The 22,687-nt window shown below is 40.4% G+C and overlaps 1 protein-coding gene across 5 annotated transcripts in view; it reads right to left on the reverse strand.

The window, feature by feature from the left end:
• Positions 1-714: 714 nt before the first annotated feature.
• LOC149210364 (protein ANTAGONIST OF LIKE HETEROCHROMATIN PROTEIN 1-like) overlaps positions 715-22,687 on the reverse strand; it is a 219,503-nt gene continuing 197,530 nt past the window's right edge. For all 5 annotated transcript variants that reach the window (XM_089396704.1, XM_089396705.1, XM_089396702.1 and 2 more), the window contains exon 3: positions 715-2,059. In XM_089396704.1, coding sequence (XP_089252830.1) covers positions 1,008-2,059 — 1,052 coding nt within the window. In that variant the 3' untranslated portion in view covers positions 715-1,007. The remainder of the gene's footprint in view (positions 2,060-22,687) is intronic.

A 22,687-nucleotide genomic window follows, 5' to 3' on the forward strand; every position in this document is an offset into this window, starting at 1 on the left:
CAATGGATGGGCACTGAAGACATATAAAAAGCTATAACAGACAGACGAGAAAAATAAGAAACACATGTAATGCAATGTAAGCATTATAAAAATGGACTTTTCAATATCGCATTTAGCAACCGATGTAAATTTGTAAAATATTTATCTAAATGAGAGTCGATTTTACAGAGTTGCATATACGGTCATACGGGTCATTCGAATTCAATAATTTTATGTAGTAGCAACCACCACCGTGATTCTCAATTGCTAATTGGCTATAACGATCAACAGCAGGGCGTACATGGTATCATACATATCTACACGGAGCAAATTTTATTAGCTTAGAGCTTGAAAGGTCTAAAACGAATTGTATCTCTCTTAGAAAGTGATGCAAAGGTGTCCTCTGAAAAAAAAAGTGATGCAAAGGTGCACATAAAAAAAAAATATTTACCTAATCCTGTTTGAGAAGGACAGCTTAAAACTAACTAACTTGTTAAGACGTCGTGCGCTAATTAATATGATTGAACAGCTTGTGAAAACAAAACGGCAGTACCAATGAAATTTTAAGTTGGTGATTAGAATCAATAAACTCATGAACTAATTGTCACTCACAAAGAGAGATCCTGCCAGATTGTTCAAAATTTCAGTTCCATCAGAAGAATTTACAAGGAGTTAGTTATTTTTCCTTTATATTCTTGTGGGTTTCGGACAATAAGACTCTACACACCGCTAATTCCCATAATTAAAAACATATTGCACTAATGTATAAAAGCATCGTACAAACAGAGTGTGTTATTGTTTAATTTACTTGATGAAAAATCAAGTTAAAGGGAGAAGGAAATTTTAGGAAGAGGAGAGGAGTGAAAGATTGCTCAAATGTAAAGTACATTTCAGTCCTTTTCTTTTCTGCGTAGCAAGATGTACAATATATTGCATCTCCAGGATTGAACTTAAATTTCTTGAAGAGAGGCATATAAAGGAGTTGCAAGGGCAAGAAAATAGAGGATCATAAGAGAGGATTCTCTAAATTATGTAGTTGTATGTGGCAACTTCCCCAATAAATAATCTGAAAGAGTGTCTCTCAATGTCTGACCTTGTAGGTCAACAAATTGATTCAGTTGCCGTTTGTAGCCTGCATCATGATGACCAGGTAAGGGAATATGTTCAGACAAATTATCATCTCGATCAATGATAATATTATGCAACAAGCAACAAACCAAGATTATAATAGGTAACTTATGCTTGTCTGGTCGCCAAATCACGTTGTTAAGGAATTTCCAAGTTCCTTTTAACCTTGAGAATGCACATTCTGCAACCTGGCTTGTGGCATGATGCTTACTGTTAAATTCAACTCTTGAAGGGGCAAGATCCTTTCCTTGGTAGGGAGTAATAAGCCATGACAAAAGAGGATAACCCGTGTCACCAACTATGTACTCTCTAATCCGAGATCCTTTTGGCAACTCCTTGACAGGGCTATTCAGCCTCTCCCCATGCTCACAAAGTCTGAAAAAGCCAGAACTTCTCAATAATCGAGAGTCATTCATGCTTCCTGGCAACCCTGTCACAATATCCCGAAACCTCATGTCAGCATCCACTATTCCCTGCAAAACCATACTGTAGTTGTTTTCACAGTCATGCCACTCCATGGAAGAATCAATAGAAGGCAAAGTCATAATAATGTGTGTGGCATCAATGGCTCCACAGCAGTTTGGCAGGCCCTGAATGGTTTCAAATTTGACCTTGATCTGCTCCATTTCACTGGCATCAGGCCATGTCAAATGGTGCCTTGCCCGTTCCTCCATTGATTCTATGAATCTCCATGTCACCTGTGAAACTGTTGATTGACCAACACCAAAAGATTCTCCTACGGAAACTTGAGACTCACCGGAAGCCAACCTTCTCAGAGCAATGCCTACTTGCTTCTCAACTGTTAACAACCTGCCTTCACTGTTTATGAGACCCGATGGTGGCTTTGTCTCCAAATCTTGCCTCACCAAAAAGCAAATATAGTCAAAAGTTTTCCTTGATACTCCAAAAGCGGATTTGAATCTTTGTGTCTCATTGCCTGTATATGCCAATCCTGCATTGCAACAAATGACTTCAGCATGTTCTACAAAAATGCATTATTCAAATGTCATGCACTAAATCTAAAAAATAATAAGCTGAAATGCATCCACTCTACTATAAATTCCTCTGACCATATTACACTTTTCCTATGTAGAAGTTAGAACAGAATGAAATCAAATTTCCATTTTCCTCAACATGCCCCTTGCTGAGAACATTACAGTTGTCGACAGAATTTTAGCAGCGCGTCATTTGTATCATTTTTCGTGTCCCTTTCCTTCCAACTAGAGGCTTATAAAGGTTTGGAATGTGTGCTTCAGATTTCTCTCAGGAGAAAACAAGGTGGGCCAGCAGAGCCGCCTTTAGTCGCTTGGAACATTTGTCTTAACCCATGCACAAGAGGGTTTAGACCTTCCTAATGTTCAGAACCAAGGGTTGGTCCTCACAAGCGAAGAGTGATAAAGGCAGTGAAAAGGGATGCTCCATGGCAGGTCTTGGTGTGCTATTAAATCCAACAGGTTCATCATACTGGAGGGCCTGAAGACCCTTTTCAGCCTTGCGGCATTATTAATGTGAAGGCCTTTATGATCCTGAATTCAATTCTGTGTAAGAGGGTATCAGCAGCTTGGCAGGAAGTCTCTGGGCTTCTTACTTGTCAGTTTAAAGGGCCCCAGGAAGGTTAGGATCTAGCCTCCCAGCCAATCTGGGAATTAGCGTGTGCTCTCTCTGTGGAATGCTAGTAACAGGTGGGCTTGGAAAGCCCTGTTTATTTGGAAGGACTTACAGAATTCAAACATTCAGTAATGGCATACATGGACGACTCTTAACCATGCTCAAGATGTCTCTGCTGTGGAAAGGGCTACTCTCGGAGTCTTTGTTGTATGATTCCAGAGCATTGTTTATATCAAATGCGGATGCAGGTGGAGGTCCTATCTGGAGGGATTGGAGTTGGCAAAATGGGAAGCCTATTTATATCTATGAGATGAAGGACATTTATGAGTTGTTGTGCTTAAGAAAAAGGTGGGAAAGATGCCCACAGCCGTGTCAGTCCATTTGGAAGGTTCGCGCATCCTTTAAACATAAAGTTTGGGGTTGGTTATTACTTCATCATGGATTAGCCGTCATAAGTAAGTTGCACAAAGATGGCATTACCAGTTCAACCTTTCCTGTGTGCAGTGATGAGGAGACAGTACAGCATGCTTTTTTTGGAAATTGCAGCCTGCCAGAGTTTTTTGGTCATGGTTTCAGGCTGAAATTCAGTCCCTGCATGTGCCTCCATTCTCCTGGAAGGGGCTCCTCCTGGGGCACACTTGGATGGCCAAGGACAACTGCAAATTACTTTGTCTTTCAGTTCATTTGGTTGCAATTGGCCAATAAGGTTCCTCATCCCCTTTCTCCCAGAGATTTGTGGAGTTTTAAGCATCAGGGTTGAATCTACTCCTGGGAGTTCACCGACATGCTTTTTGCCATCATGTTGAGTCCCTCCCTGGTTCCAATGTTTTCTGTATGACGTAACCATCTTGCATCCTGTTGTACTCAGTTGTTCCTTGAGGTAATGTATGAAGCATTTTCTCAAAAAAAATGCTAGTAGTAGTAGCACTGAAGCAAATGGTAAGACGACGTCTGTTTTAAGCTATGCCATTGCTCTCAAAAAAACTACATGTAGCACCCAAAGGGCACCGAAAGAATTTACCATTATAGGCATCCACTGTCCAAGGAGGAGTTTGTTCCTTAACTATGTGATAGATAACAATCAAGTAAAACAGCTTTTGAAGACAAAAAGACCCTTAAAATGGTTTTTTGCAATGCAAGAGGCAGAACATCAAAAAGTGATCTGACTGATTGAGGAGATTCTCAAAAGCAATTTCTGTTGAATGATTTGCAAAGTCGATGGATTTTTGGAGTAAAGCTTGCACAATAATTATAAAAGTAATATGGTCTATATATGGGTGATCTGAAACAAGTATATAAAAATATTGATTTTGTACACCATGATTTAGTTTGTACTGGCATATACCAGGCCAATGATATCAAGAATATAGGAAGATACATTGAAAATCTGCACGCCTATGATCATACAGTAAAAGAGCTTTGCCGTCAGCTAAAAAGTTCCACACCTCTTTACCTGTACTTCAAATACATAAGGCAAGTCAAAAGGAATTCCTGTTGAATAATTTGCAAAGTCGATGGATTTTTGGACTAAAGCTTCCACAATAATTATAAAAGTAATATGGTCTACCGTCTATATAAGGGTGATCTGAAATAAGTAAATAAAATATTGATTTTGTACACCATGATTTAGTTTGTACTGGCATATACCAGGCCAATGATACCAAGATTCAAGAATATAGGAAGATACATTGAGAATATGCATGCCTATGATCATACAGTAAAAGAGCTCTGCAGTAAGCTAAAAAGTTCCACACAATAATTATAAAAGTAATATGGTCTATATAAGGGTGATCTGAAATAAGTAAATAAAATATTGATTTTGTACACCATGATTTAGTTTGTACTGGCATATACCAGGCCAATGATACCAAGATTCAAGAATATAGGAAGATACATTGAGAATATGCACGCCTATGATCATACAGTAAAAGAGCTCTGCAGTAAGCTAAAAAGTTCCACACCTCTTTACCTGTACTTTAAATACATAAGGCAAGTCAAAAGGAATTCTGGAAGCATCTGGTGCAAGAGGAGCTATAAAAAATAGCACACGTGTTGAATTTGTAACTATGGTCGGTCTTCATAATGTACTTTTGGTCACTTGATGTAATTGTATTTATCATTGTAAAGCATATTTATAAATGCTTGAATCATTGGAAAATTTATTTTGAGTCAAAGTCCCATTGTGACTTTTAAAAGAAGTAAATTTGAATTTCTGAAATGTAATTTTTGGCTCCAAAAATGTGACAAGTTGGCTTCCCTCCAAGTCAAGTCGACCCTAGCCAAGAGACACATCCATTCTATATAAAGGCAGCTCAAGTTCCTCATTTGGGCCATTCACATTCCTCTCTCAGGACAGGATCTAGGCGAGTGAAGGACAAGATGGGCAAGGAAGGACGAAGAAGAAGTTTTCATTTTCTCTCTCCTATCTCTCTCTATCAACTCGCACATGTGAACTGTTGTAGGGGGACCGAAATTTTCTGGGTTACTGGGGCAGCTGCTGGATGGCTGAAATTTTGGGTAACTGGATATTTCATGAGGGCCAAAATTCTGGAAGTGCAGGATCAAGGGAAGAGTGTAGGATCAGTTTGGGTGGCTTGACTTCGAGGAGAAGACCAAGGTTAACCATAGGTCTAGGTGTGTATCTCATTGAATAAGAAGAATTTCTCTATTGAAAAGGTTGTTGGGTTGTCCCTTGTAGTGGGTTTTCCCAAAGTAAATCGTATCTCTCTTTTGTGCATTGTGATATCTATTGTTCTATTGTTCTTTACTGTTGAATTTATAAAGTATAATTGTTGAATGATAGATTGGAATAAGATAAAAAGAAGATCTACGTCAAAATTAATTATCGAAATTTCGGAAATATTGTGGTAACCCTTATTGCACTAGAAAATCAACATGGTATCAGAACTTTGGTGACGAAAGGAAGGTAGGTTGAGATCACTTTTGCGGAAACCCTAGAAAGAGCATTTTATTAAAGTCCTTTATTGGCATTTAAGGCTTCCTCCATGAAATCCAAAAACAAGCTAGAGGGAGCATCAAACTTCAAAGCTTGGAAAGTTAGAATAGATCTTATTTTTGCCAAAAACAAAGTGTTGGATATTGTGACAGGAAAGACAACCGAACCGACCGATGCAGCTGGAAAAGAGGAGTTCAAGGAGGATGATATTACTGCCATGAGTCTAACAGTGGACTCCATTAGAGATCATCTCATTCCCTACATTGTAAAGCATGATACCTCCAAGAAGATGAATGATGCCCTAATAAATATCCACTATCAAGAATGTTGGCCAGTGCATGAGTTTGAAGAATGAGCTCTGAAATACGAGAATGACTAATGACGACACTGTGGCCTCATACTTCGTGAGAATTTCGCAAATAAGAGATCAAATTTCAGCCATTGGAGAAACTATCTCTGATCAAGAACTTGTGACTACAGCACTCAATGGTCTCCCTAGATCATGGGATGCACTTGCATTAGGCATAAACAGTTGCAAAGAAGCTCCTTCATTTGAGCAATTATGGACATAAGATTGATGACTAGAGATCGTCAAGATGAAGAACTTCAAGCCCTTGTAGCTCGCTTCAAGAACAAGGGAAAGAAGAAGTTTGGACCTCAACATAAGAAGGGATCTTCTTCCTCTAAGAAGAAGAAAGACTTATCAAAGATACAATGTTATGGTTGTCAAGGATATGGACATTTTCAAGATAGATTGCCCTAATATGGCTAGCAAGAAAAGAAAAGGGAAACAACCGCAGCAGAAGTTGAAGAAGATGAAAAGCCAAAGAAGCCCAAAGGTGAAAAAGATTTCTTCTAATATTCTACTTTGACAGGTTCCTTTGCAAATGATGATGACATGTGGCTGGTAGATAGTGGAGCATCAAGACACATGACTGGAGAGCGTGGGAATCTTTCAAGCATGACAGAAAGGAAGTTATCTCAAAGGGTTGAATTGGGAGAATGCAGTCAAAGGAATTGGAAAGGCATCCATAGAATTGAAGTTTGGTAATAATATTCATCTCAACAATGTCCTTTATGTACCAGGCTTGAAAAAAATCTTGTGTCTGTTTCTTGTTTAGAAGATAAAGGAGAAAGGGTTGCTTTTGTGGATGGCAAAGCACTTGTGTGGTGAAAGGGCTCTAGTATAGATGATGCTAGGGTTATTGGAATTCGTGATGGAAGACTCAATAGACTTGTGAGTCGACCAGATCAAGCATTAGTACATAACGAAATAGATCCAAGTGAGTTATGGCACCGAAGGTATGGACATCTTAATTTCAAAGCATTGTCTGAATTAAGTGAAATAGTGCCAGGGGTTCTTGAACTACAAATAAAGAACGATGGTGTATGCAAAGGTTGTGCTCTTGGGAAGAACATCAAGAAAACATTTCCAAACAGTGGACACATCTAAGGAAGCTTTGGACTTGATTCATTCTAATGTTTGTGGTCTGATGCCTCTAAAATCGCCTAGAGGTCCGTTATACTACATGACATTCATTGATGACTTCTCCGGGAAGACATGGATATATCTCTTGAAGTCAAAAGATGAGGTATTCAACAAGTTCCAGGAATTCAAAGTTGAAGTGGAAAACTTGACAAGTAAAAAGATCAAGATACTGAGATCTGACAATGGAGGAGAATACACCTCAAAGGAGCTTGTTTCTTTCTGCAAGCAAGCTGGGATTAAGAGGGAGCTAATTGTCCCCTATAATCCACAACAGAATGGTGTAGAAGAACGAAAGAACAAATCCATTGAAGAATTTGTCAAGGCCATGATGCATGATTTGGACTTGTCGTTATTCTTATGGGGTGAAGCATCACGGATAGTTGTGTACATTCAAAATCGAAGTCCTCATAGAGTTATGGAAGGTATGAATCCTGAAGAAGCCTTCTCCAAAAGGAAGCCAGAGGTTGCACACATGATAATCTTTGGTTGTCCAGTATATATTTATGCTCCTAAGGATAAGAGGAACAAGCTTGAGCCTTCAGGAAAGAAAGGCATATTTGTTGGATACAGTGAATCTTCAAAAGCCTATAGAATATACATTCCAAAACAACGACGAATTGAGGTCAGCCGAGATGTCACCTTCAATGAGAAAGTGGCATATTGGAGGTCTAAGGAAGTCTCTGTAGATTCCTTGGAAGAAGTTAAACAAGAAGCTTCAAGGGAAGAGCACTCGAGTTCTACAAAATGTATCAGAATGCCAAAAGGGCCTCAAGATCTAGTAGAACTAGTTATAGTTCCAGATATCAAGAAGAGACTAGCATGGCTTAGATCCACATTGGAAGAGGCGAAAGGACATGCAGCTCTTGATGGCACATCTAAAGAAGTGAAGTAACTTAAGTGATTCTCCAACTATGCATATCTCATGACAAAACTCATTGATGAAGAACCTTCCATGTATGAAGAAGCAGCTAGTCAGCAAGTGTGGAAGGAAGCAATGAATGAGGAGTACCAATCAATCATGAAGAATGATGTTTGGGAAATCGTGCCTAGGCTTGAAGGGAAGTCAGCAGTAACTTCCAAGTTGATCTACAAGATAAAGCATGCTACAGATGGTAGTATTGATAGATACAAGTCATGGTTCATAGCTAGAGGATTCTCCCAAAAAAAGGGAGAAGACTATGATAAGACTTTTTCTCCAGTTGCCAAGTACACATCCATTAGATCCATCATTTCTCTTACTGCTGCGTTGGGATGGAAATTGCACCAGATGGATGTGAAGACTGCTTTCCTCAATGGTTTGATTGAGGAAGAGGTGTACATAGAGCAACCTCAAGGATTTGAGGTATATGGAAAGGAGTCTCATGTCTGCAGATTGAAGAAGGCCTTCTATGGACTCAAGCAAACTCCAAGAGCTTGGTATGCTCGTATCAACAGCTATCTGACGAGACTGGGATTTACCAAGGGCGAAGTTGATTCAAACCTTTACTTTGAGGTTGTGAGGAATGCACCTGTGATCTTACTATTATATGTTGATGACTTGTTTCTGACAAGCGTCGAGTCTCTTATCATTTAGTACAAAAAGCAGTTGGCTTCTAAGTTCGACATGAAGGATCTTGGGTTGATGCACTATTACTTGGAATTAGAAGTATGGCAGAAACCTGGTGAAGTCTTCCTTGGTCAAGGAAAGTATGTGTTAGAGATCCCTTAGAAATTCAACATGATGGATTGCAAACCCATGGTGACTCCCATGGTGACTAACTTGAATAAGTTAAGAGGCTCTAACTCCAGATTGGTAGATCCATCTATATGCTAGTGACTTATTGGTGTGTTGATGTATTTGGTTAACACTAGATCAGACATTTGCTTTGTTGTGAACACCTTCAGCCAGTTCCAGGTAGAATCAAGACACAAGCATTGGATTGCAGCAAAGCATGTCTTGAGATATTTGCATGGTATAGTGAACTATGGCTTGAGGTATGTTGCAAACAAGGATGTACAGCTCCAAGGATATACAGATAATGGTTGGGCAGGAAATGTTAAATATAGGAAGGGTACCTCAAGATTATGCTTCAGTTTGGGATCTGCTATGATATCGTGGATGAGCAGGAAGCAAAGTTTGATTGCACTCAGCACTGCTGAAGCAGAGTACATCACAGCCAATGAGGCCTATACCGAAGCAATATGGCTTCAAAAGTTGTTTGCAAGATTGTTCGGCCAAGAATTGGAACTGATGGTGATACACTGCGATAATCAAAGTTGTGTGAAGCTTTCAAGAAATCTTGTGTTCCATGACAGGTCGAAGCATATTAAGATCAAGTACCACTACATCCATGACATGGTGCAAAGGAGAGCAATTAGGCTCAAGTACATCTCCACCAATGAGCAGACAGATGATGTTCTGACCAAGCCATTGTTGAGGGATAAGTTCGTGCATTTCAGAGACAAGTTGGGGCTCATGGAGATCACCTCTCTCATTGACAAGGAGTGCTGATTTGTCTGCAACACGGATGGATGTTCTCCTGAAAGGGAGAATGGGTCCAAGAAACCCAGAGGGCTCAACAGGAATTGTTGAGTGAGTATCTCTTGGAGGAGGACCCTGATCACACACCAGAAACGGTGGAGTGAGGTCTTGGACCCTGATCACACACCAAGCATGGTGGAGTAAGGTCCTTCAGCATCTAGACCCTGATCACATGCCGGAGGGTGGAGTGAGGTCTTGGACCATGATCACACACTGGCTAAGGTGGAGTGAGGTCTGGTTCAACGTCTTGACCCAATCACCAACCAAAAAGAGGTTGAGTGAGGTCTTGGCCTAGAATGTTCACCAGGAAGGGTGAGTGAGTGCTTGCTAGTTGAGGGTCTCAACATTTTGGCCTAGGTGGTGGCCATGGGATTCGAGGACTGATCACTTTGGAGGAGTGAGTCTTGATATGTTGATGACATTTCCATGGGTTTGGTACCACCTCGGAAATCGCTGCTAGCATATGCTAATGATATATGATGATGCAGGTAATAATGCATAAGCTTTTTCTTTAGAGAAATTTGTTCAAATTGAGAACCATCTGTGACAGTGATTATGAATACCTCCATAGTTAAGAGGGAGTGTTGAATTTGTAGCTATGGCCAGTCTTCATAATGTACTTTTAGTCACTTGATGTAATTGTGTTTATCATTGTAAAGCATATTTATAAATGCTCGAGTCAAAGGAAAATTAAATTTGAGTCAAAGTCCCATTGTGACTTTTAAAAGATGTAAAATTGAATTTTTGAAATGTAATTTTTGCCTCCAAAAAAGTGACAAGTCGGCTCCCCTCCTAGTCAAGTTGGCCCTAGCCAAGAGACACGTCCATTCACCCTAGACGAACCATTATATAAAGGCAGTTCGAGTTCCTCATTTGGGAAATTCGCATTCCTCTCTCAAGACAGTTTATGGGCAAGTGAGCGAAGGACAAGAAGGGCAAGGAAGGAAGAAGAAGGCCAAATTTTCTCTCTCCTCTCTCTCTCTAACAACTCACGTGTGAAGAAATCTCTCTCTTTGTGATTCGCAGTTTTTGGGACAATTGTTGCAAGGGGGCCAAAATTTTCTAGGTTACTAGGGAAACTGCTACAGGGTTGAAATTCTGGGTAATTGGCTATTTCAGGAGGGTCGAAATTTTGGAAGTGCAAGATCAAGTTGGGTGGCTTGACTTGGAGGAGAAGACCGGGTTTGACCATAGGTCTAGGTGTGTCTCTCATTGAATGAGAAGAATTTCTCTATTAAAAAGGTCGTTGGGTTTTTTCCCATAGTGGGTTTTCCCAAGGTAAATCTTGTCTCTCTTTTGTGCATTGTGATCTCTATTGTTCTATTTTTCTTTAATGTTGAATTTCTAAAATATAATTGTTGAATGCTATCTTGGAATAAGATAAAAAGAAGGCCTAAATCAAAAGTAATTATCGGAATTTCAGAAATATTGTGCTAACCCTAATTGCACTAGAAAATCAACAATAAGGTACCTGAGCAAAGAAAAAAAATGTGGCAAATCAAGAGTTACACTGAATGGAGATAAAACTAGGTTTTTTATCAAATATTACAGCCCCAAATAGAAGCATTGTACGAACAGAACTAGCAATATGCATATTTAATGTCTTTAAGAACATCCATCCTACATTCAAAGAAAAGAACATTTTGGTATGAAAATATGACGATGTAAGTATATAAGCATGATGCGGGCGTAGAAGAACCAGGGCAACCTTGAGATTACACACAGAAGTTCAAATGTGATGATTTACAAGAAAGCAATAGGCCAACCGAGAAAGGAATTGACTAGTTTACATACAAAATATGCCTTATTTTCAACGAATATTCACACTTCTTTGTCGAGTCCTCTTCCATTGTGCATTTCTTTTCAATTACATATTTATCCACCACATTCAGTTCCACATTTCTACTACAAATTGGGCTATGTGGCACCATTATTGACTCTTAAAGGCTTGTTACCCACCACCTGTGGGTGACACCCATAGGAGAATTTTTTTCTCCTAGATGGTCCTCAGCCGGCAGCCCCTTGTAGCCACCAGATAGCTCGATCTGCCACTATCTCCGCCACCTGAGCCAGCCATGTGGTCCCTCACCCATCTGTTATGGTTGTATGTTTAAAGGTGGGCCCTCCAAACCCGAAGGTGTGGCCTTTCATTGTGTAGTTGGGTATTTTTGTTTACTTATCATGGACACTTTTGAGCATGGATTAGTGGGGGGATTTTGGCAAAAAAAGTGGGCTAGGTCTGTACTCGTCTCCTTTGCCCAATTTGACGGTTAACCTTGTATCCTAGTCCCGTGGGATCTCTTTTACTGGCTATTGCCTATAGGGATGGCACTACATGGGAAAACTCAATTTTGGTTATGTGGTCCCGCTTCCCAACACCATATACATCACCTCTCCTCCACTTATTTAACCCCTTTCATCAATTTTCTCATCTAGGTCCACATTTGTCGATTGGGTCCACAACGAGTTAGCTTACCCCTCCCCTTGTCCACACCTTGGGTCACGCCTGGAATGATGCTCCAGAGGTTGATGCAGCTAAAAGAAAAGAAAAAGCATATTTTTGGCCACTCCCAACAGGAAATGTACCATAAAATGCAAAAGATTGTTGGGACATACAAATTTAGCATGTGGGAAAAATCAAAACATGAGCTCTACTTATGGCCATCACCCTGGTTCTTGCGGACCCTCATATTGGCCCCTTACTTCATTAAGGAACCCATGATTGTCCCAACCCCTGGTGGGAAATGAACTGACCCACCTTAAGGGGATATTCACTACTCGATCCTACACATCATGCTCTCATCCTTTGGAGCCCTAAGCAATTATGAAGAAAACTAGATCAAAGGCAAAAGGCATATGAAGAAGGGTAGAAAAACAAAGGTCGAGGTAAGTCATGTACCACGATTGCTCCCTCCTACATCCATATACCCAAGTGTGGGCTTCCCTATTATAGCTACCCTTGTACTATGGCACGAGACTTGGAGCCTTCCCCTAATGCCCCATTCCATTCCATCATTATATCACATGCCACCTACCACTTGATGGATGTACAATGGACATGTCACCCCCTTTAGAGGTAGAAACCACTTAATAGGTTCCTTGGTTAACCCCCTTATTGAGCTTGGAGACATATGTACATGCTAAAGCCCACTATGGAAGGGCATACCACTATGAAGTGTCCACTTGATTCCATGACTTGTAAACTCTTTTACTTGATTACTCTAAATATTTGTTGTACTGGAAGGCGAGGGGACGCATTGGATCTTATAAAGGATTGCAAGTGGGTCTCCATTTAGGGTTTGGTTTCTCTATACGGGGTCCAAGCCCTCCAGAGGGTCATATTGGCACTTGTAGGGTGAGCATTGTCAGCCATGGGCCTCCACCATAGCAGAGAGTAGATTTCCACTTCATGGATCCCTCAGCACCATTCATTGATTACTCTTGTTCCACCTTTGGATGAGGATGATGCACCTGGACCACCATGCCCTATCAGCTTCACACTTGCACCACACACTTGGTAGATGTTCCAAGGCCCAAATGAGGATGTGCATCACCATGGGAGACAGAGGGAGGGCTTATTTCATCATTCTAGCCCTTACAAATGATATACAGGCATTATCGATCCACTTGGAGACCCATGAGGAGGTCATTGTGCCCCCACACCCACTTAGGGACACCACATTTGGTTTTCTTGGTAGGCATTATTGATCCACTTGGAGACCCATGAGGAGGTCATTGTGCCCCCACACCCACTTAGGGACACCACATTTGGTTTGCTTGGATATCAAGGGGCCACCCCCTTGATCACTAGGTTTGGAGCCTATTCTCTCACCTTGGCACACTTTGGACTCCACCTCTTCAATGGCCCAACGACTCATTGCATCTATTATTTTGCCCTTTTTAGAGGCTTAATTTTGTATTATGGAGCTATCTTGGTGGGCTTGTCACCAAGTTTTGTTATTTGTGCACATTATTTTAATATTAAGGGGCATTATTAGGCTAATAGGTTATTTGAACCCCCTTATGGATTGTATAAATATATGAGAGCCTCATTCATTTCTCTCATCACATTTTTGGATTGGAATATCTCTTCTTGAGAATTTTGACTAGCCTCTTTGATGCATGAATTGGAGATCTAAAGCATTTCGATGTTTGGAAAAGCTTAATTTCTTGTGTTGGAGCTTCGATTTCTTTGCATTTTGATGATTGGAATAATTTCGCTATGCTTGTGAGTACCTTTCATGCTTATTTGTAATTTTTGTCTCATAAAATTGTCTATGGAATATTTTCGTTCATGAAGTTGGTGTAGTTGCTCTTTATCTTATGCAAAGTTGTTGGGCTTGTCTTTGTGAGGGATTTTTCATATGATCATTTGAAGTATGGTGAATTATTGTCCTAGAGGTACAAGAATGTTCAAGAATTACCTTGATAAGTCATCATTTGCGATATAAATAAGTATAGAGTTCCCTTTGTAATCTTGTTGTTGCTTGGGCCATACAAAGTTGTTGGGGAAATCGTTGATTGGAATTAAGCCTATCAAAATGTTGATTTCATTTTATTCCATTCTCCCAATTCACTAGGCACTAGTCTAGTCCTAAGGTGATCACGAAAGAATATTCTTCTCTTCCTCTTCCTCTTCCTTCCTCACCTTCTCTTCCTAGGGCATCATCTTAAAATCACTTTTAACCATTGAAAATCCGTGAAAATTGGTCCACTATTGCACTGGGGTCTTCTTGAGAGGTCCTCCAAATTTGAGGTTTATCCCACCGTGGAATCTCAAGATATTCCATGCCCTAGCTTGGAGGTCGTTCTCTCCCCTAGGTTCCCTTTGGTCGGTGGCTTCATTAGGATCATTGCACTCAAATTCCAAGAAAAATTAAATTCCTTCGATCCTATTCTCCTCCCTAACTTGGTCAAGATCATCTATTGGTTGCTCCAATCTAAACCCTTGACCTTGTCTGGGCCCACTTGGGGTTCTTTGTGGTCCCACTAAAATATATACTTCAATTTCACAAAGATCACCTAGAAATCCAATTCTTTAGCACTGCTTGAGCTCGAGCACCTTGTTTCAAGTAATACTCTCCAACCCTAAGTCTTGGTAATCCCCTAGTCCTTCTAAGAGAGCCATTCATCTTGCTTTTATAGCAAGTACGCCCATTATCTGAGCCTCTCTTGTGAATAGGCTTTACGAATCACCCATATCCTATCATTGAATCATCTATTCTAGTGATTCCTCTCATACCAGGACTCCTCCCATCGGTGAAAGTTCATAAAGAGTAGGAAGCTTTAGCTGAGGTTATAGTGGGTTATTGCTCCATTATTGCCACTTGACCTGGTAGTTGCTTTGTAGGATCCCCTCCTAGGACCCTTGCTAGTTTGAACGGTAACACTTTTGGCACTGTTGCCGAAGACACAAGACGTTTGTCTTGTTTCCCTTGCGACATCATTGATATATCATTCTTGGCGACTCCATTGGAAGAGCAAAGCCCTAGTTCTTCATTGAACTTTAAGGTCAATGCTTGTGAGCTAAAGCAAGCATTTCTCTAGGCATCTTTAAGTTCACCCTAGCAACTTCTACATAATTTACATGTATATCTCAATAGGATGTCTTTCTCTAATGATTTTCCCGCCTTGGACATCACTAGCATCCCTGAGCACCCTAATCATGTCATAAGAAGGATGGTACGTGGAGTGCCCATATTTGATGGTAATCCACTCTTCACAAATGATCATGTGGGAAGATGTATTGTGCATGCTTCAAAGGAGAGAATGGTCCACCAGGATGTCCTTATGTTATTGTTCATGAGCTCTCTCCATGGTCATAACTCATGGTTGCATAATCACAAACCTAGTAGCATCTTATCTATTAAGGAGTTCTTTGAAGGTGTTCTTAGACATTTTCAAGTATGCTCCGCATTAAACATTCAAGAGGAAGCCTTCATTGAGCATCATCATGACCTTGGGAATCTAGATAAAGAACAAGAAATAGGGTCCTCCCTAGATCCACATGACAGAAATAGCCATGAGGATAATTATGAAAACATGTGATAGGGAGGGTGAAGTTAAGGTTAACCCTGTCTTTTCCAAGGACACTATCTCTAATGATCCACCCTTTGAAGACCTTGGAGAAGGCGATCCCATAGCCCCTTCAGACATTTATATCAATGATTACTTACATATTAAAGAAGGAAAATGGGAGGTCCATGGAAATCGTTTCAAAGAAGACCCTATCTATGACATTGATGACGATGATATCAATAGGACCCTTGTTTTTCCTCACAATTTTGGGGTTGCAGTTGAGTACCATGTGGACCCTTTCTTCAACCCTTCTTACATTATCACTAATAATGAGAAATACTTCATCTCTCCTAAGTGTGGTAATCGCGGGCAACCTTCTTTTTGTGTCTCTCCATCTCATCAGTCTCCTTTCCTACTAATCATAATCCTATGGTGGCCATGAAACATGACATAAATGATGAGGACAATGATGGAGGTGATATGCCTGAAGTTGCCATCCATCAAAAGTTTATGAGCTTGATTGTTGGCATATCTATCTTTTGTTTAGAAGAGAGGATCTCGTAAAATAGATTACATCCTTTTGTCCCCTCTTCTCCCATGATCCTTCGTGTTTGGGAGTTCTATTTTACCACCTCCCACCCTAGTGACCCTCCATATGATTGTTCCGAGCCCTGCTTTTGGATTTGTTGCATAAGTAATCATTGGGCGAAGTATTTTTATATTGATCTGGTGATGTCCTGGTTGCATTGGCCCTATGATTACACTTAGTACTTGTACGATGTAATATGCATGTAAGAATAGCATGAATTGCATGTTGATTTTTTGCATTAGAACTAAAACATCATATGATATTATCATTCTATATTAACTGCATTGAGATTAAATTGCATTTAGAATAAATTTTATTTCTTATTGGTTTTATGGCCTCATGTTAAGCATGGTTGATCATAAGACACCACAAAAACATGTTGCCTCGCGTGCTTAGTCTTTGATGTGCTAATAACAGGGCTGCGGTCCCAAGAGATTGCTAGTGTTCACATGACCTCCCCGTTTGAGTATGCTCGTGCACTCTACTGAGATCTCATGTCCCAGTTGGAACCAAATGTTACCCACCACCTATGGGTGACACCCACAAGAGAAAACTTTTCTCCTAGATGGTCCTTAGTCGGCAGCCAACAGCCCCTTGTAGCCACAAGATAGCTCCATATGCCACTACCTCTGCCACTAGAGCCAGCCATGTGGTCCCTCACCCATCTATTATGGTCGTATGTTTGAAGTTGGGCCCTCCAAACCCGAAGGTCCTTTCATTGTGTAGTTGGGTAATTTTGTTTACTTATCATGGACACTTTTGGGCATGGATTAGTTGAAGGATTCGATGGAAAATAGTGGGTTAGGTCTATACTCGTCTCCTTTGCCCAATTTGATGGTTAACCTTGTATCCTAGTCCCGTCATATCTCTTTTACTGGCTATTGGCTTTAGGGATGGCACTACATGGGAAAACCTGATTGTGGTTGCGTGGTCCCGCTTCCCAACACCATATACATCACCTCCCCTCCGCTTATTTAACCCCATTCATCACTTTTCCCATTTGGGTCCACATTTGTCCATTGGCTCCACAATGAGTTAGCTTCCGCCTCCCCTTGTCCACACCTCGGGTCGATCCTGGAACAATGCCCCAGAGGTTGATGCAGCTAAAAGAAAAGATAAAACATATTTTGGCCACTCTCAACGGGAAATGTACCATAAAATGCAAAATTTGGTCGGGACATGCAAATTTAGCATGTGGGCAAAAGCCAAACATGAGCTCTACCCCTATCATTATGACCATACCCTAGTTCCTAAGGAACCTCATATTGACCCCTTACATCATTAAGGAACCCATGATCGTCCCAACCCCTTATGGGTGATGAACATCCCCCCACCTTAAAGGGATATTCATTGTTATATCCTACACATCATGCTCTCATCCCCTGGAGCCCCGAGCAGTTATCAAGAAAAATAGATCAAAGGCAAAAGGCATATGAAGAAAGGTGGAAAAACAAAGGTCGAGGTAACTCATGTACCACGATTGGTTCCTCCTACATCCATATACCCAAGTGTGGGCTTCCCTATTATAGCTACCCTTGTACTGTGGCATGTGGCTTGGAGCCTTCCCCTGATGCCCCATTCCATTCCATCATTATATCACGTGCCACCTACCACTTGATGGATGTACCATGGACATGTCACCCCCTTTAGAGGTAGAAACCACTTAATAAGGTCCTTCGTTAACCCCCTTATTGAGATTGGAAGGTACATGTTAAAGCCCATTATGGAAGGGCATGCCACTACGAAGTGTCCACTTGATTCCATGACTTGTAAACCCTTTTACTCGATTACTCTAAAGATTTGTTGTACTGGAAGGCGAGGGGACGCATTGGATCTTATACAAGATTACAAGTGGGTCTCCATTTGGGCTTTGGTCTCCCTATATAGGATCCAAGCCCTCTAGAGGGTCATATTGACACTTGTAGGGTAAGCGTTGAGATCCATGGGCCTCCACCATAGCAGATAGCAGATTGCCACTTCATGGATCCCTCGGCACTATTCCTTGATTGCTCGTGTTCCACCTTTGGATGAGGATGATGCACCTGGACCACCATGCCCAGTCGGCTTCACACTTGCACTACACACTTGGCAGATGTACCAGGGCCCAGATGAGGATGTTTCTGATGCAGGAGCATTCAACCCAAGGGAAATCATTGTAAATAGTAGACATAGGGGGTCATGCATTTTTGGAATTAGTTTCCTAAGTTCCAAGTCAGTTTAATATTTAGGCTTTTAAGTGTGATTTAATTAGATGCTCTCAAAATAAATAAATAAGAACATGAGTAGTTCCATGATTTTAGGAACTAGGGAGAGCTTTTAGGCATAAAAGAAATAGAGGTGGACCATTAAATGATAAAGAGGCTTTTCTATTTTAAAACAGGGAAAAGTTGGAATAAAGCCTCAAGAGGCTTTTTGTCATATGTATGCATTGCATGTAGAGCTTTAGAGCTTTTATTTGAGTGATTAAAGGGATATGAACTAGAATTGGTTCAATTCAAATTGTATAAATTTATGAGCCTCAAAGGAAAATGAGGTAGATAGGATAGAATAGAGAGGAGAAAGTGAAGCTTGGACAGCCAAAGCTTGAAAGCCTCTGGGCAAATTGTAAGGGCCTAAATGTTGAATATCTGGCCAGGAAGAACAGTTTGTAAGTATTTTCATTATTAATATGATAAGTGTGTTTTAGAGTTTATTGATGGTTTTAGAAATTGGGTGTTAATTTCTGAAATTGAGAATTGAGTGATGCGCGCTTGTATTGGGTGTGTTTATGAATTCAAGGACAATTGAAGGAATTGAACTTTGTAAGGACTGGCAGATCGATCGATGTCGATATTGTCAAAACTATAATGCAAATTTGTTTGAGTGTAAGAAGGCGTTGAATCAAACCTGAATCAAAGTCGTGGAATGGCAATTAATTGGAAGCTATTGTGTATTTAGTTTCTGAAATTGGGTTCAATATCAATCAAATTGTGAATGGCGCTTATAATACCTTGAATGCGTGATCAATTTTAGCTGTGGAAAGATCGATTGAGCATTTGCTGTAGTATTAAATTGGTATTGCTGTGATATATAGCGCTGAGTTTGTGAACGATGTTCAATGCGTACTGCATAAAACTTCAATTGAATTTAATTTAAGATTACACGTTGTTTGGTTGCGTTGTAAGAATTGGATAACACATTGGAAGTGCAGCTATGTGACGGAATGCTGAGAGAAACAGTTGCGTTGAAATCGAATCTGGTAAGTTTGCATTAAACCTTTGGTGTTTAAATTGGTAACGCTAAGATCATGCCGTAGTGTTACAGCAGAGAAGGCAGTGATTAAAGTTCAGTCCGGTTTGCATCTTTTCCGAAGGGCCTTGAAGTTTCTGTTTGGGGGTCGATTATTTACAGACTATGTGGCATTATAGTCGACTGAAGTAGAACATTGTTTGTTGACATATTGAACATTGTTGAATGCCTTGGCACATCGACTTGGAGAGTCGATTTTATAGAAGGCACAATTGTTTAATGAGCATTGAGTTGAACTGTTATGAAAAATATTTGAAATCGTGTTGAGTTATTTAAGCTGCAGATTCAGAGATTGAAGAAAGTCGGAATTGGAAAAACGAAGGAATGGAAGTTATACAAATCGATGTGTTAATATCGACCTGTGGTTGAATGAAAGCGCAGTGGAATTGAATGGTTCGATTGCTGGTGAAGTCCAGAATTTGAAGGCGGTCCAGAGATTGATATATCGCCGAAATTCGAACAGGTAAGATATGTTGGTGTTTGCATAAAGATGATATATGGTCGTATTAAATTGCCAGACTCAGTCTTCACACATGGGCGCAATCTTTAATTGAATCCGACCATATATAATGAGAGTTATTGGATTGTTTGATAAGCTTCCGAATGATTGATCATAGAGAAATGGATATGGTTTTCATAAACCATAAAGTGATGAACCAAAGGTTATTGGCATTTGGTCTGAATGTGTGAGGTGAGTTTCAATACTATTCGACATGTGGGACTGATGTTATATTGAAGCTTGAAAATTAAAGTTGGATTCTGGTTTTGAATCATATGTTTTAGATGCTTCCGCATGCAAATGTTAAAGTGTGAATTTGCCAGCGAATGAGGTTTTTGATTTGGCATTTGCTGAGCATGCATTCTTATATGCACAGAGAGGAAAGATTCTGGGTATTGCAGGTCTAGGCTTGCGTCATCAAGTGGTATCAGAGCAGGGAAAGTTTCCTGCGGAGAGAAGGATTCCAGAGCAGCAGAAGTTGGTATCAGAGCTGGAATAGCTCTGTTTAAAGATTCAAGTTTTTAAGTTAAGTTAATTGCATGTGATGAATGAATGTTAGATTTTGGAACTAATGAATATTGCAGCACAGAGATGCAGTGCAGTTGAGAAGTGAAACAAGATCAACAGGATCTTGAAAGGTGAGCTGACAGGTATTACTTATCTCTGGTTTAAAGGTTATGCTTGGATAATTTGATTTACAGGCATAGTGAAGAAATCTCAGCGGGAAGAAGTAGATCACAGCTAGAGTGCAGTGATGAAGGAGTCCAGCAAGGGATTCTAGGTGAATGTGGCAGAACCTAAAGATTCAACAGAGGTTGAATGAAAAGGACAAGTGTGTTCTTGGAAGTTGCAGATGAGAGAAGCCTGAAGGAGCAGTGGAGAATGCTCGAAAGGTTCCAGCAGAGGACCAGTGATTACCAAAAGACCAGATCCGGAGGGAAGGATTGGTGAGGTAAGTGGCAGCAAGAGAGTTTGTTGTTGTAGAGGCTTGATGCAACTCATGGGTGAGAAACTCATGGTGAAGGAGATGACTACTGAAAGTCATAAAGGAGAAAGCAGAGGTTCAGAAAGAGGCCACAGTAGAAAAGAGAAGAAATATGCCAAGGCGAATGGCATAAGACAGCAATTGACTCAGGAAGAGTATGAGAAAGAGAAAGTTGAGATAGCAGTTCATCTTGAGCTATTGATGGAGTTGTTACGGGAAAATGTGAAAGACCAGAGACATGGTTTGCTGATGAGGAAGAGAGTGAAGTGGCAGAGGCTACAACAGAAAAGAGATCGACAGATAAACATGCAGTTAACAGAAGAACTGAAGAAGCTCGAGCAGATGATGAGTATACAGTTGAGTCGTGAAGAACTCAGAGCAGCTGAGTTGAAAGTGGAGGTTTCCATTGGTGAAACAGAGGAGAAGATCATTGATGATTTCTTGAGTTATTGGGTAAATCCAGATCAACTGGATAATGTAAAACCGTGTATTTTTGTAGCTGACAATTGTGATGTGATTACAGGTTTTACTGAGGAGGATGTGCAATCTTGTGAAACTGTTACAGCACAAGAGGAAGTTCTTATGGATGCAGAAGAAGTGGATCAGTCTGTAGCACGGATAAGTGAAGCAACAGTTGAGACTGTTGAACTTTGTGATTTTCAAACTGAAAGTTTGTGTGTGAATGCAGGGACTATAAGTGATGATGGTATGCTTCAACAATGCCACAGAGAAATTGCATTGTTGGAATACTTGTTGGAGAATCCAGAGTATGATAGGGAGATTGCAGAAGAAAGAGTTCAGTACAGTGAACAAGAGGAAAAAGACATCATGGAAACAGATGGTATGAGAGGAACACTGGTTGATAGTCTTGAGAGTTCTTTAGAGAATTCTTTGGGAAGAGAGAATCGGCATACTGATGTGCTAATTGAGAGGGAGAATTCAGAACAGCATACTGAAGTGCTGACAGAGGGAAGTAAGGCACTGATGCCTTATGATTTTTGTTTTAACAAGTGTTTTGTGAATGCAGGTATTATCGCAGGTGTCGAAGGACATTTGACTCAGTTGAGCAGTCAAATGAAGGAGAAAGACAAGAATTCTATGGAAATTTCTAATCCATGGGATGAGGATGTTATGTTGCTGGAAAGGATGCTGAATGATCAAAATTCAGTGCAGAAAGAATCTCAATTTCAGAATTGGGAGTTGCAGATGCATAGAGATGAAGATAGCAGAAAGGAGTACACAATGCACCAGTCCAGTAAGTTGCTGATAGGAGAAGGCAAGGAAGAAGTTTTCCGTTGTAGAAGACAAGAGGGCATGGATGATTGGGTGGCAGTAAGAAATGAGAAGGTAAGAAAGGAAACAAGCATAGGAGTAAGAACTGAGCAAGTCGTCTTAGCTCAGCAGGCAGCAAGAAATCAGCAGCTTGAAGATTTATTGGACAAGGAAATTGAATTAATCATAAGAATCATGTTGAAAGTGTCTCAGAGGAAGACATCAGCAAGGAAGAGAAGTAGCAGAAGCAGAAGCAAAATAAAGACAGAGACAGATTGTGAAAGTGCAGCAAGTGGAGCAAGACAGCATAAAGTGTGGAGACCTGGAGAAGAACAACAGACAGAAGCAGCGACAA

Source organism: Pinus tabuliformis, chromosome 1_2 (genome assembly GCF_031772625.1).
Source record: "Pinus tabuliformis cultivar Carrire ecotype Pingquan chromosome 1_2, CPIR1, whole genome shotgun sequence".
NCBI classification, from domain to species: domain Eukaryota; kingdom Viridiplantae; phylum Streptophyta; class Pinopsida; order Pinales; family Pinaceae; genus Pinus; species Pinus tabuliformis.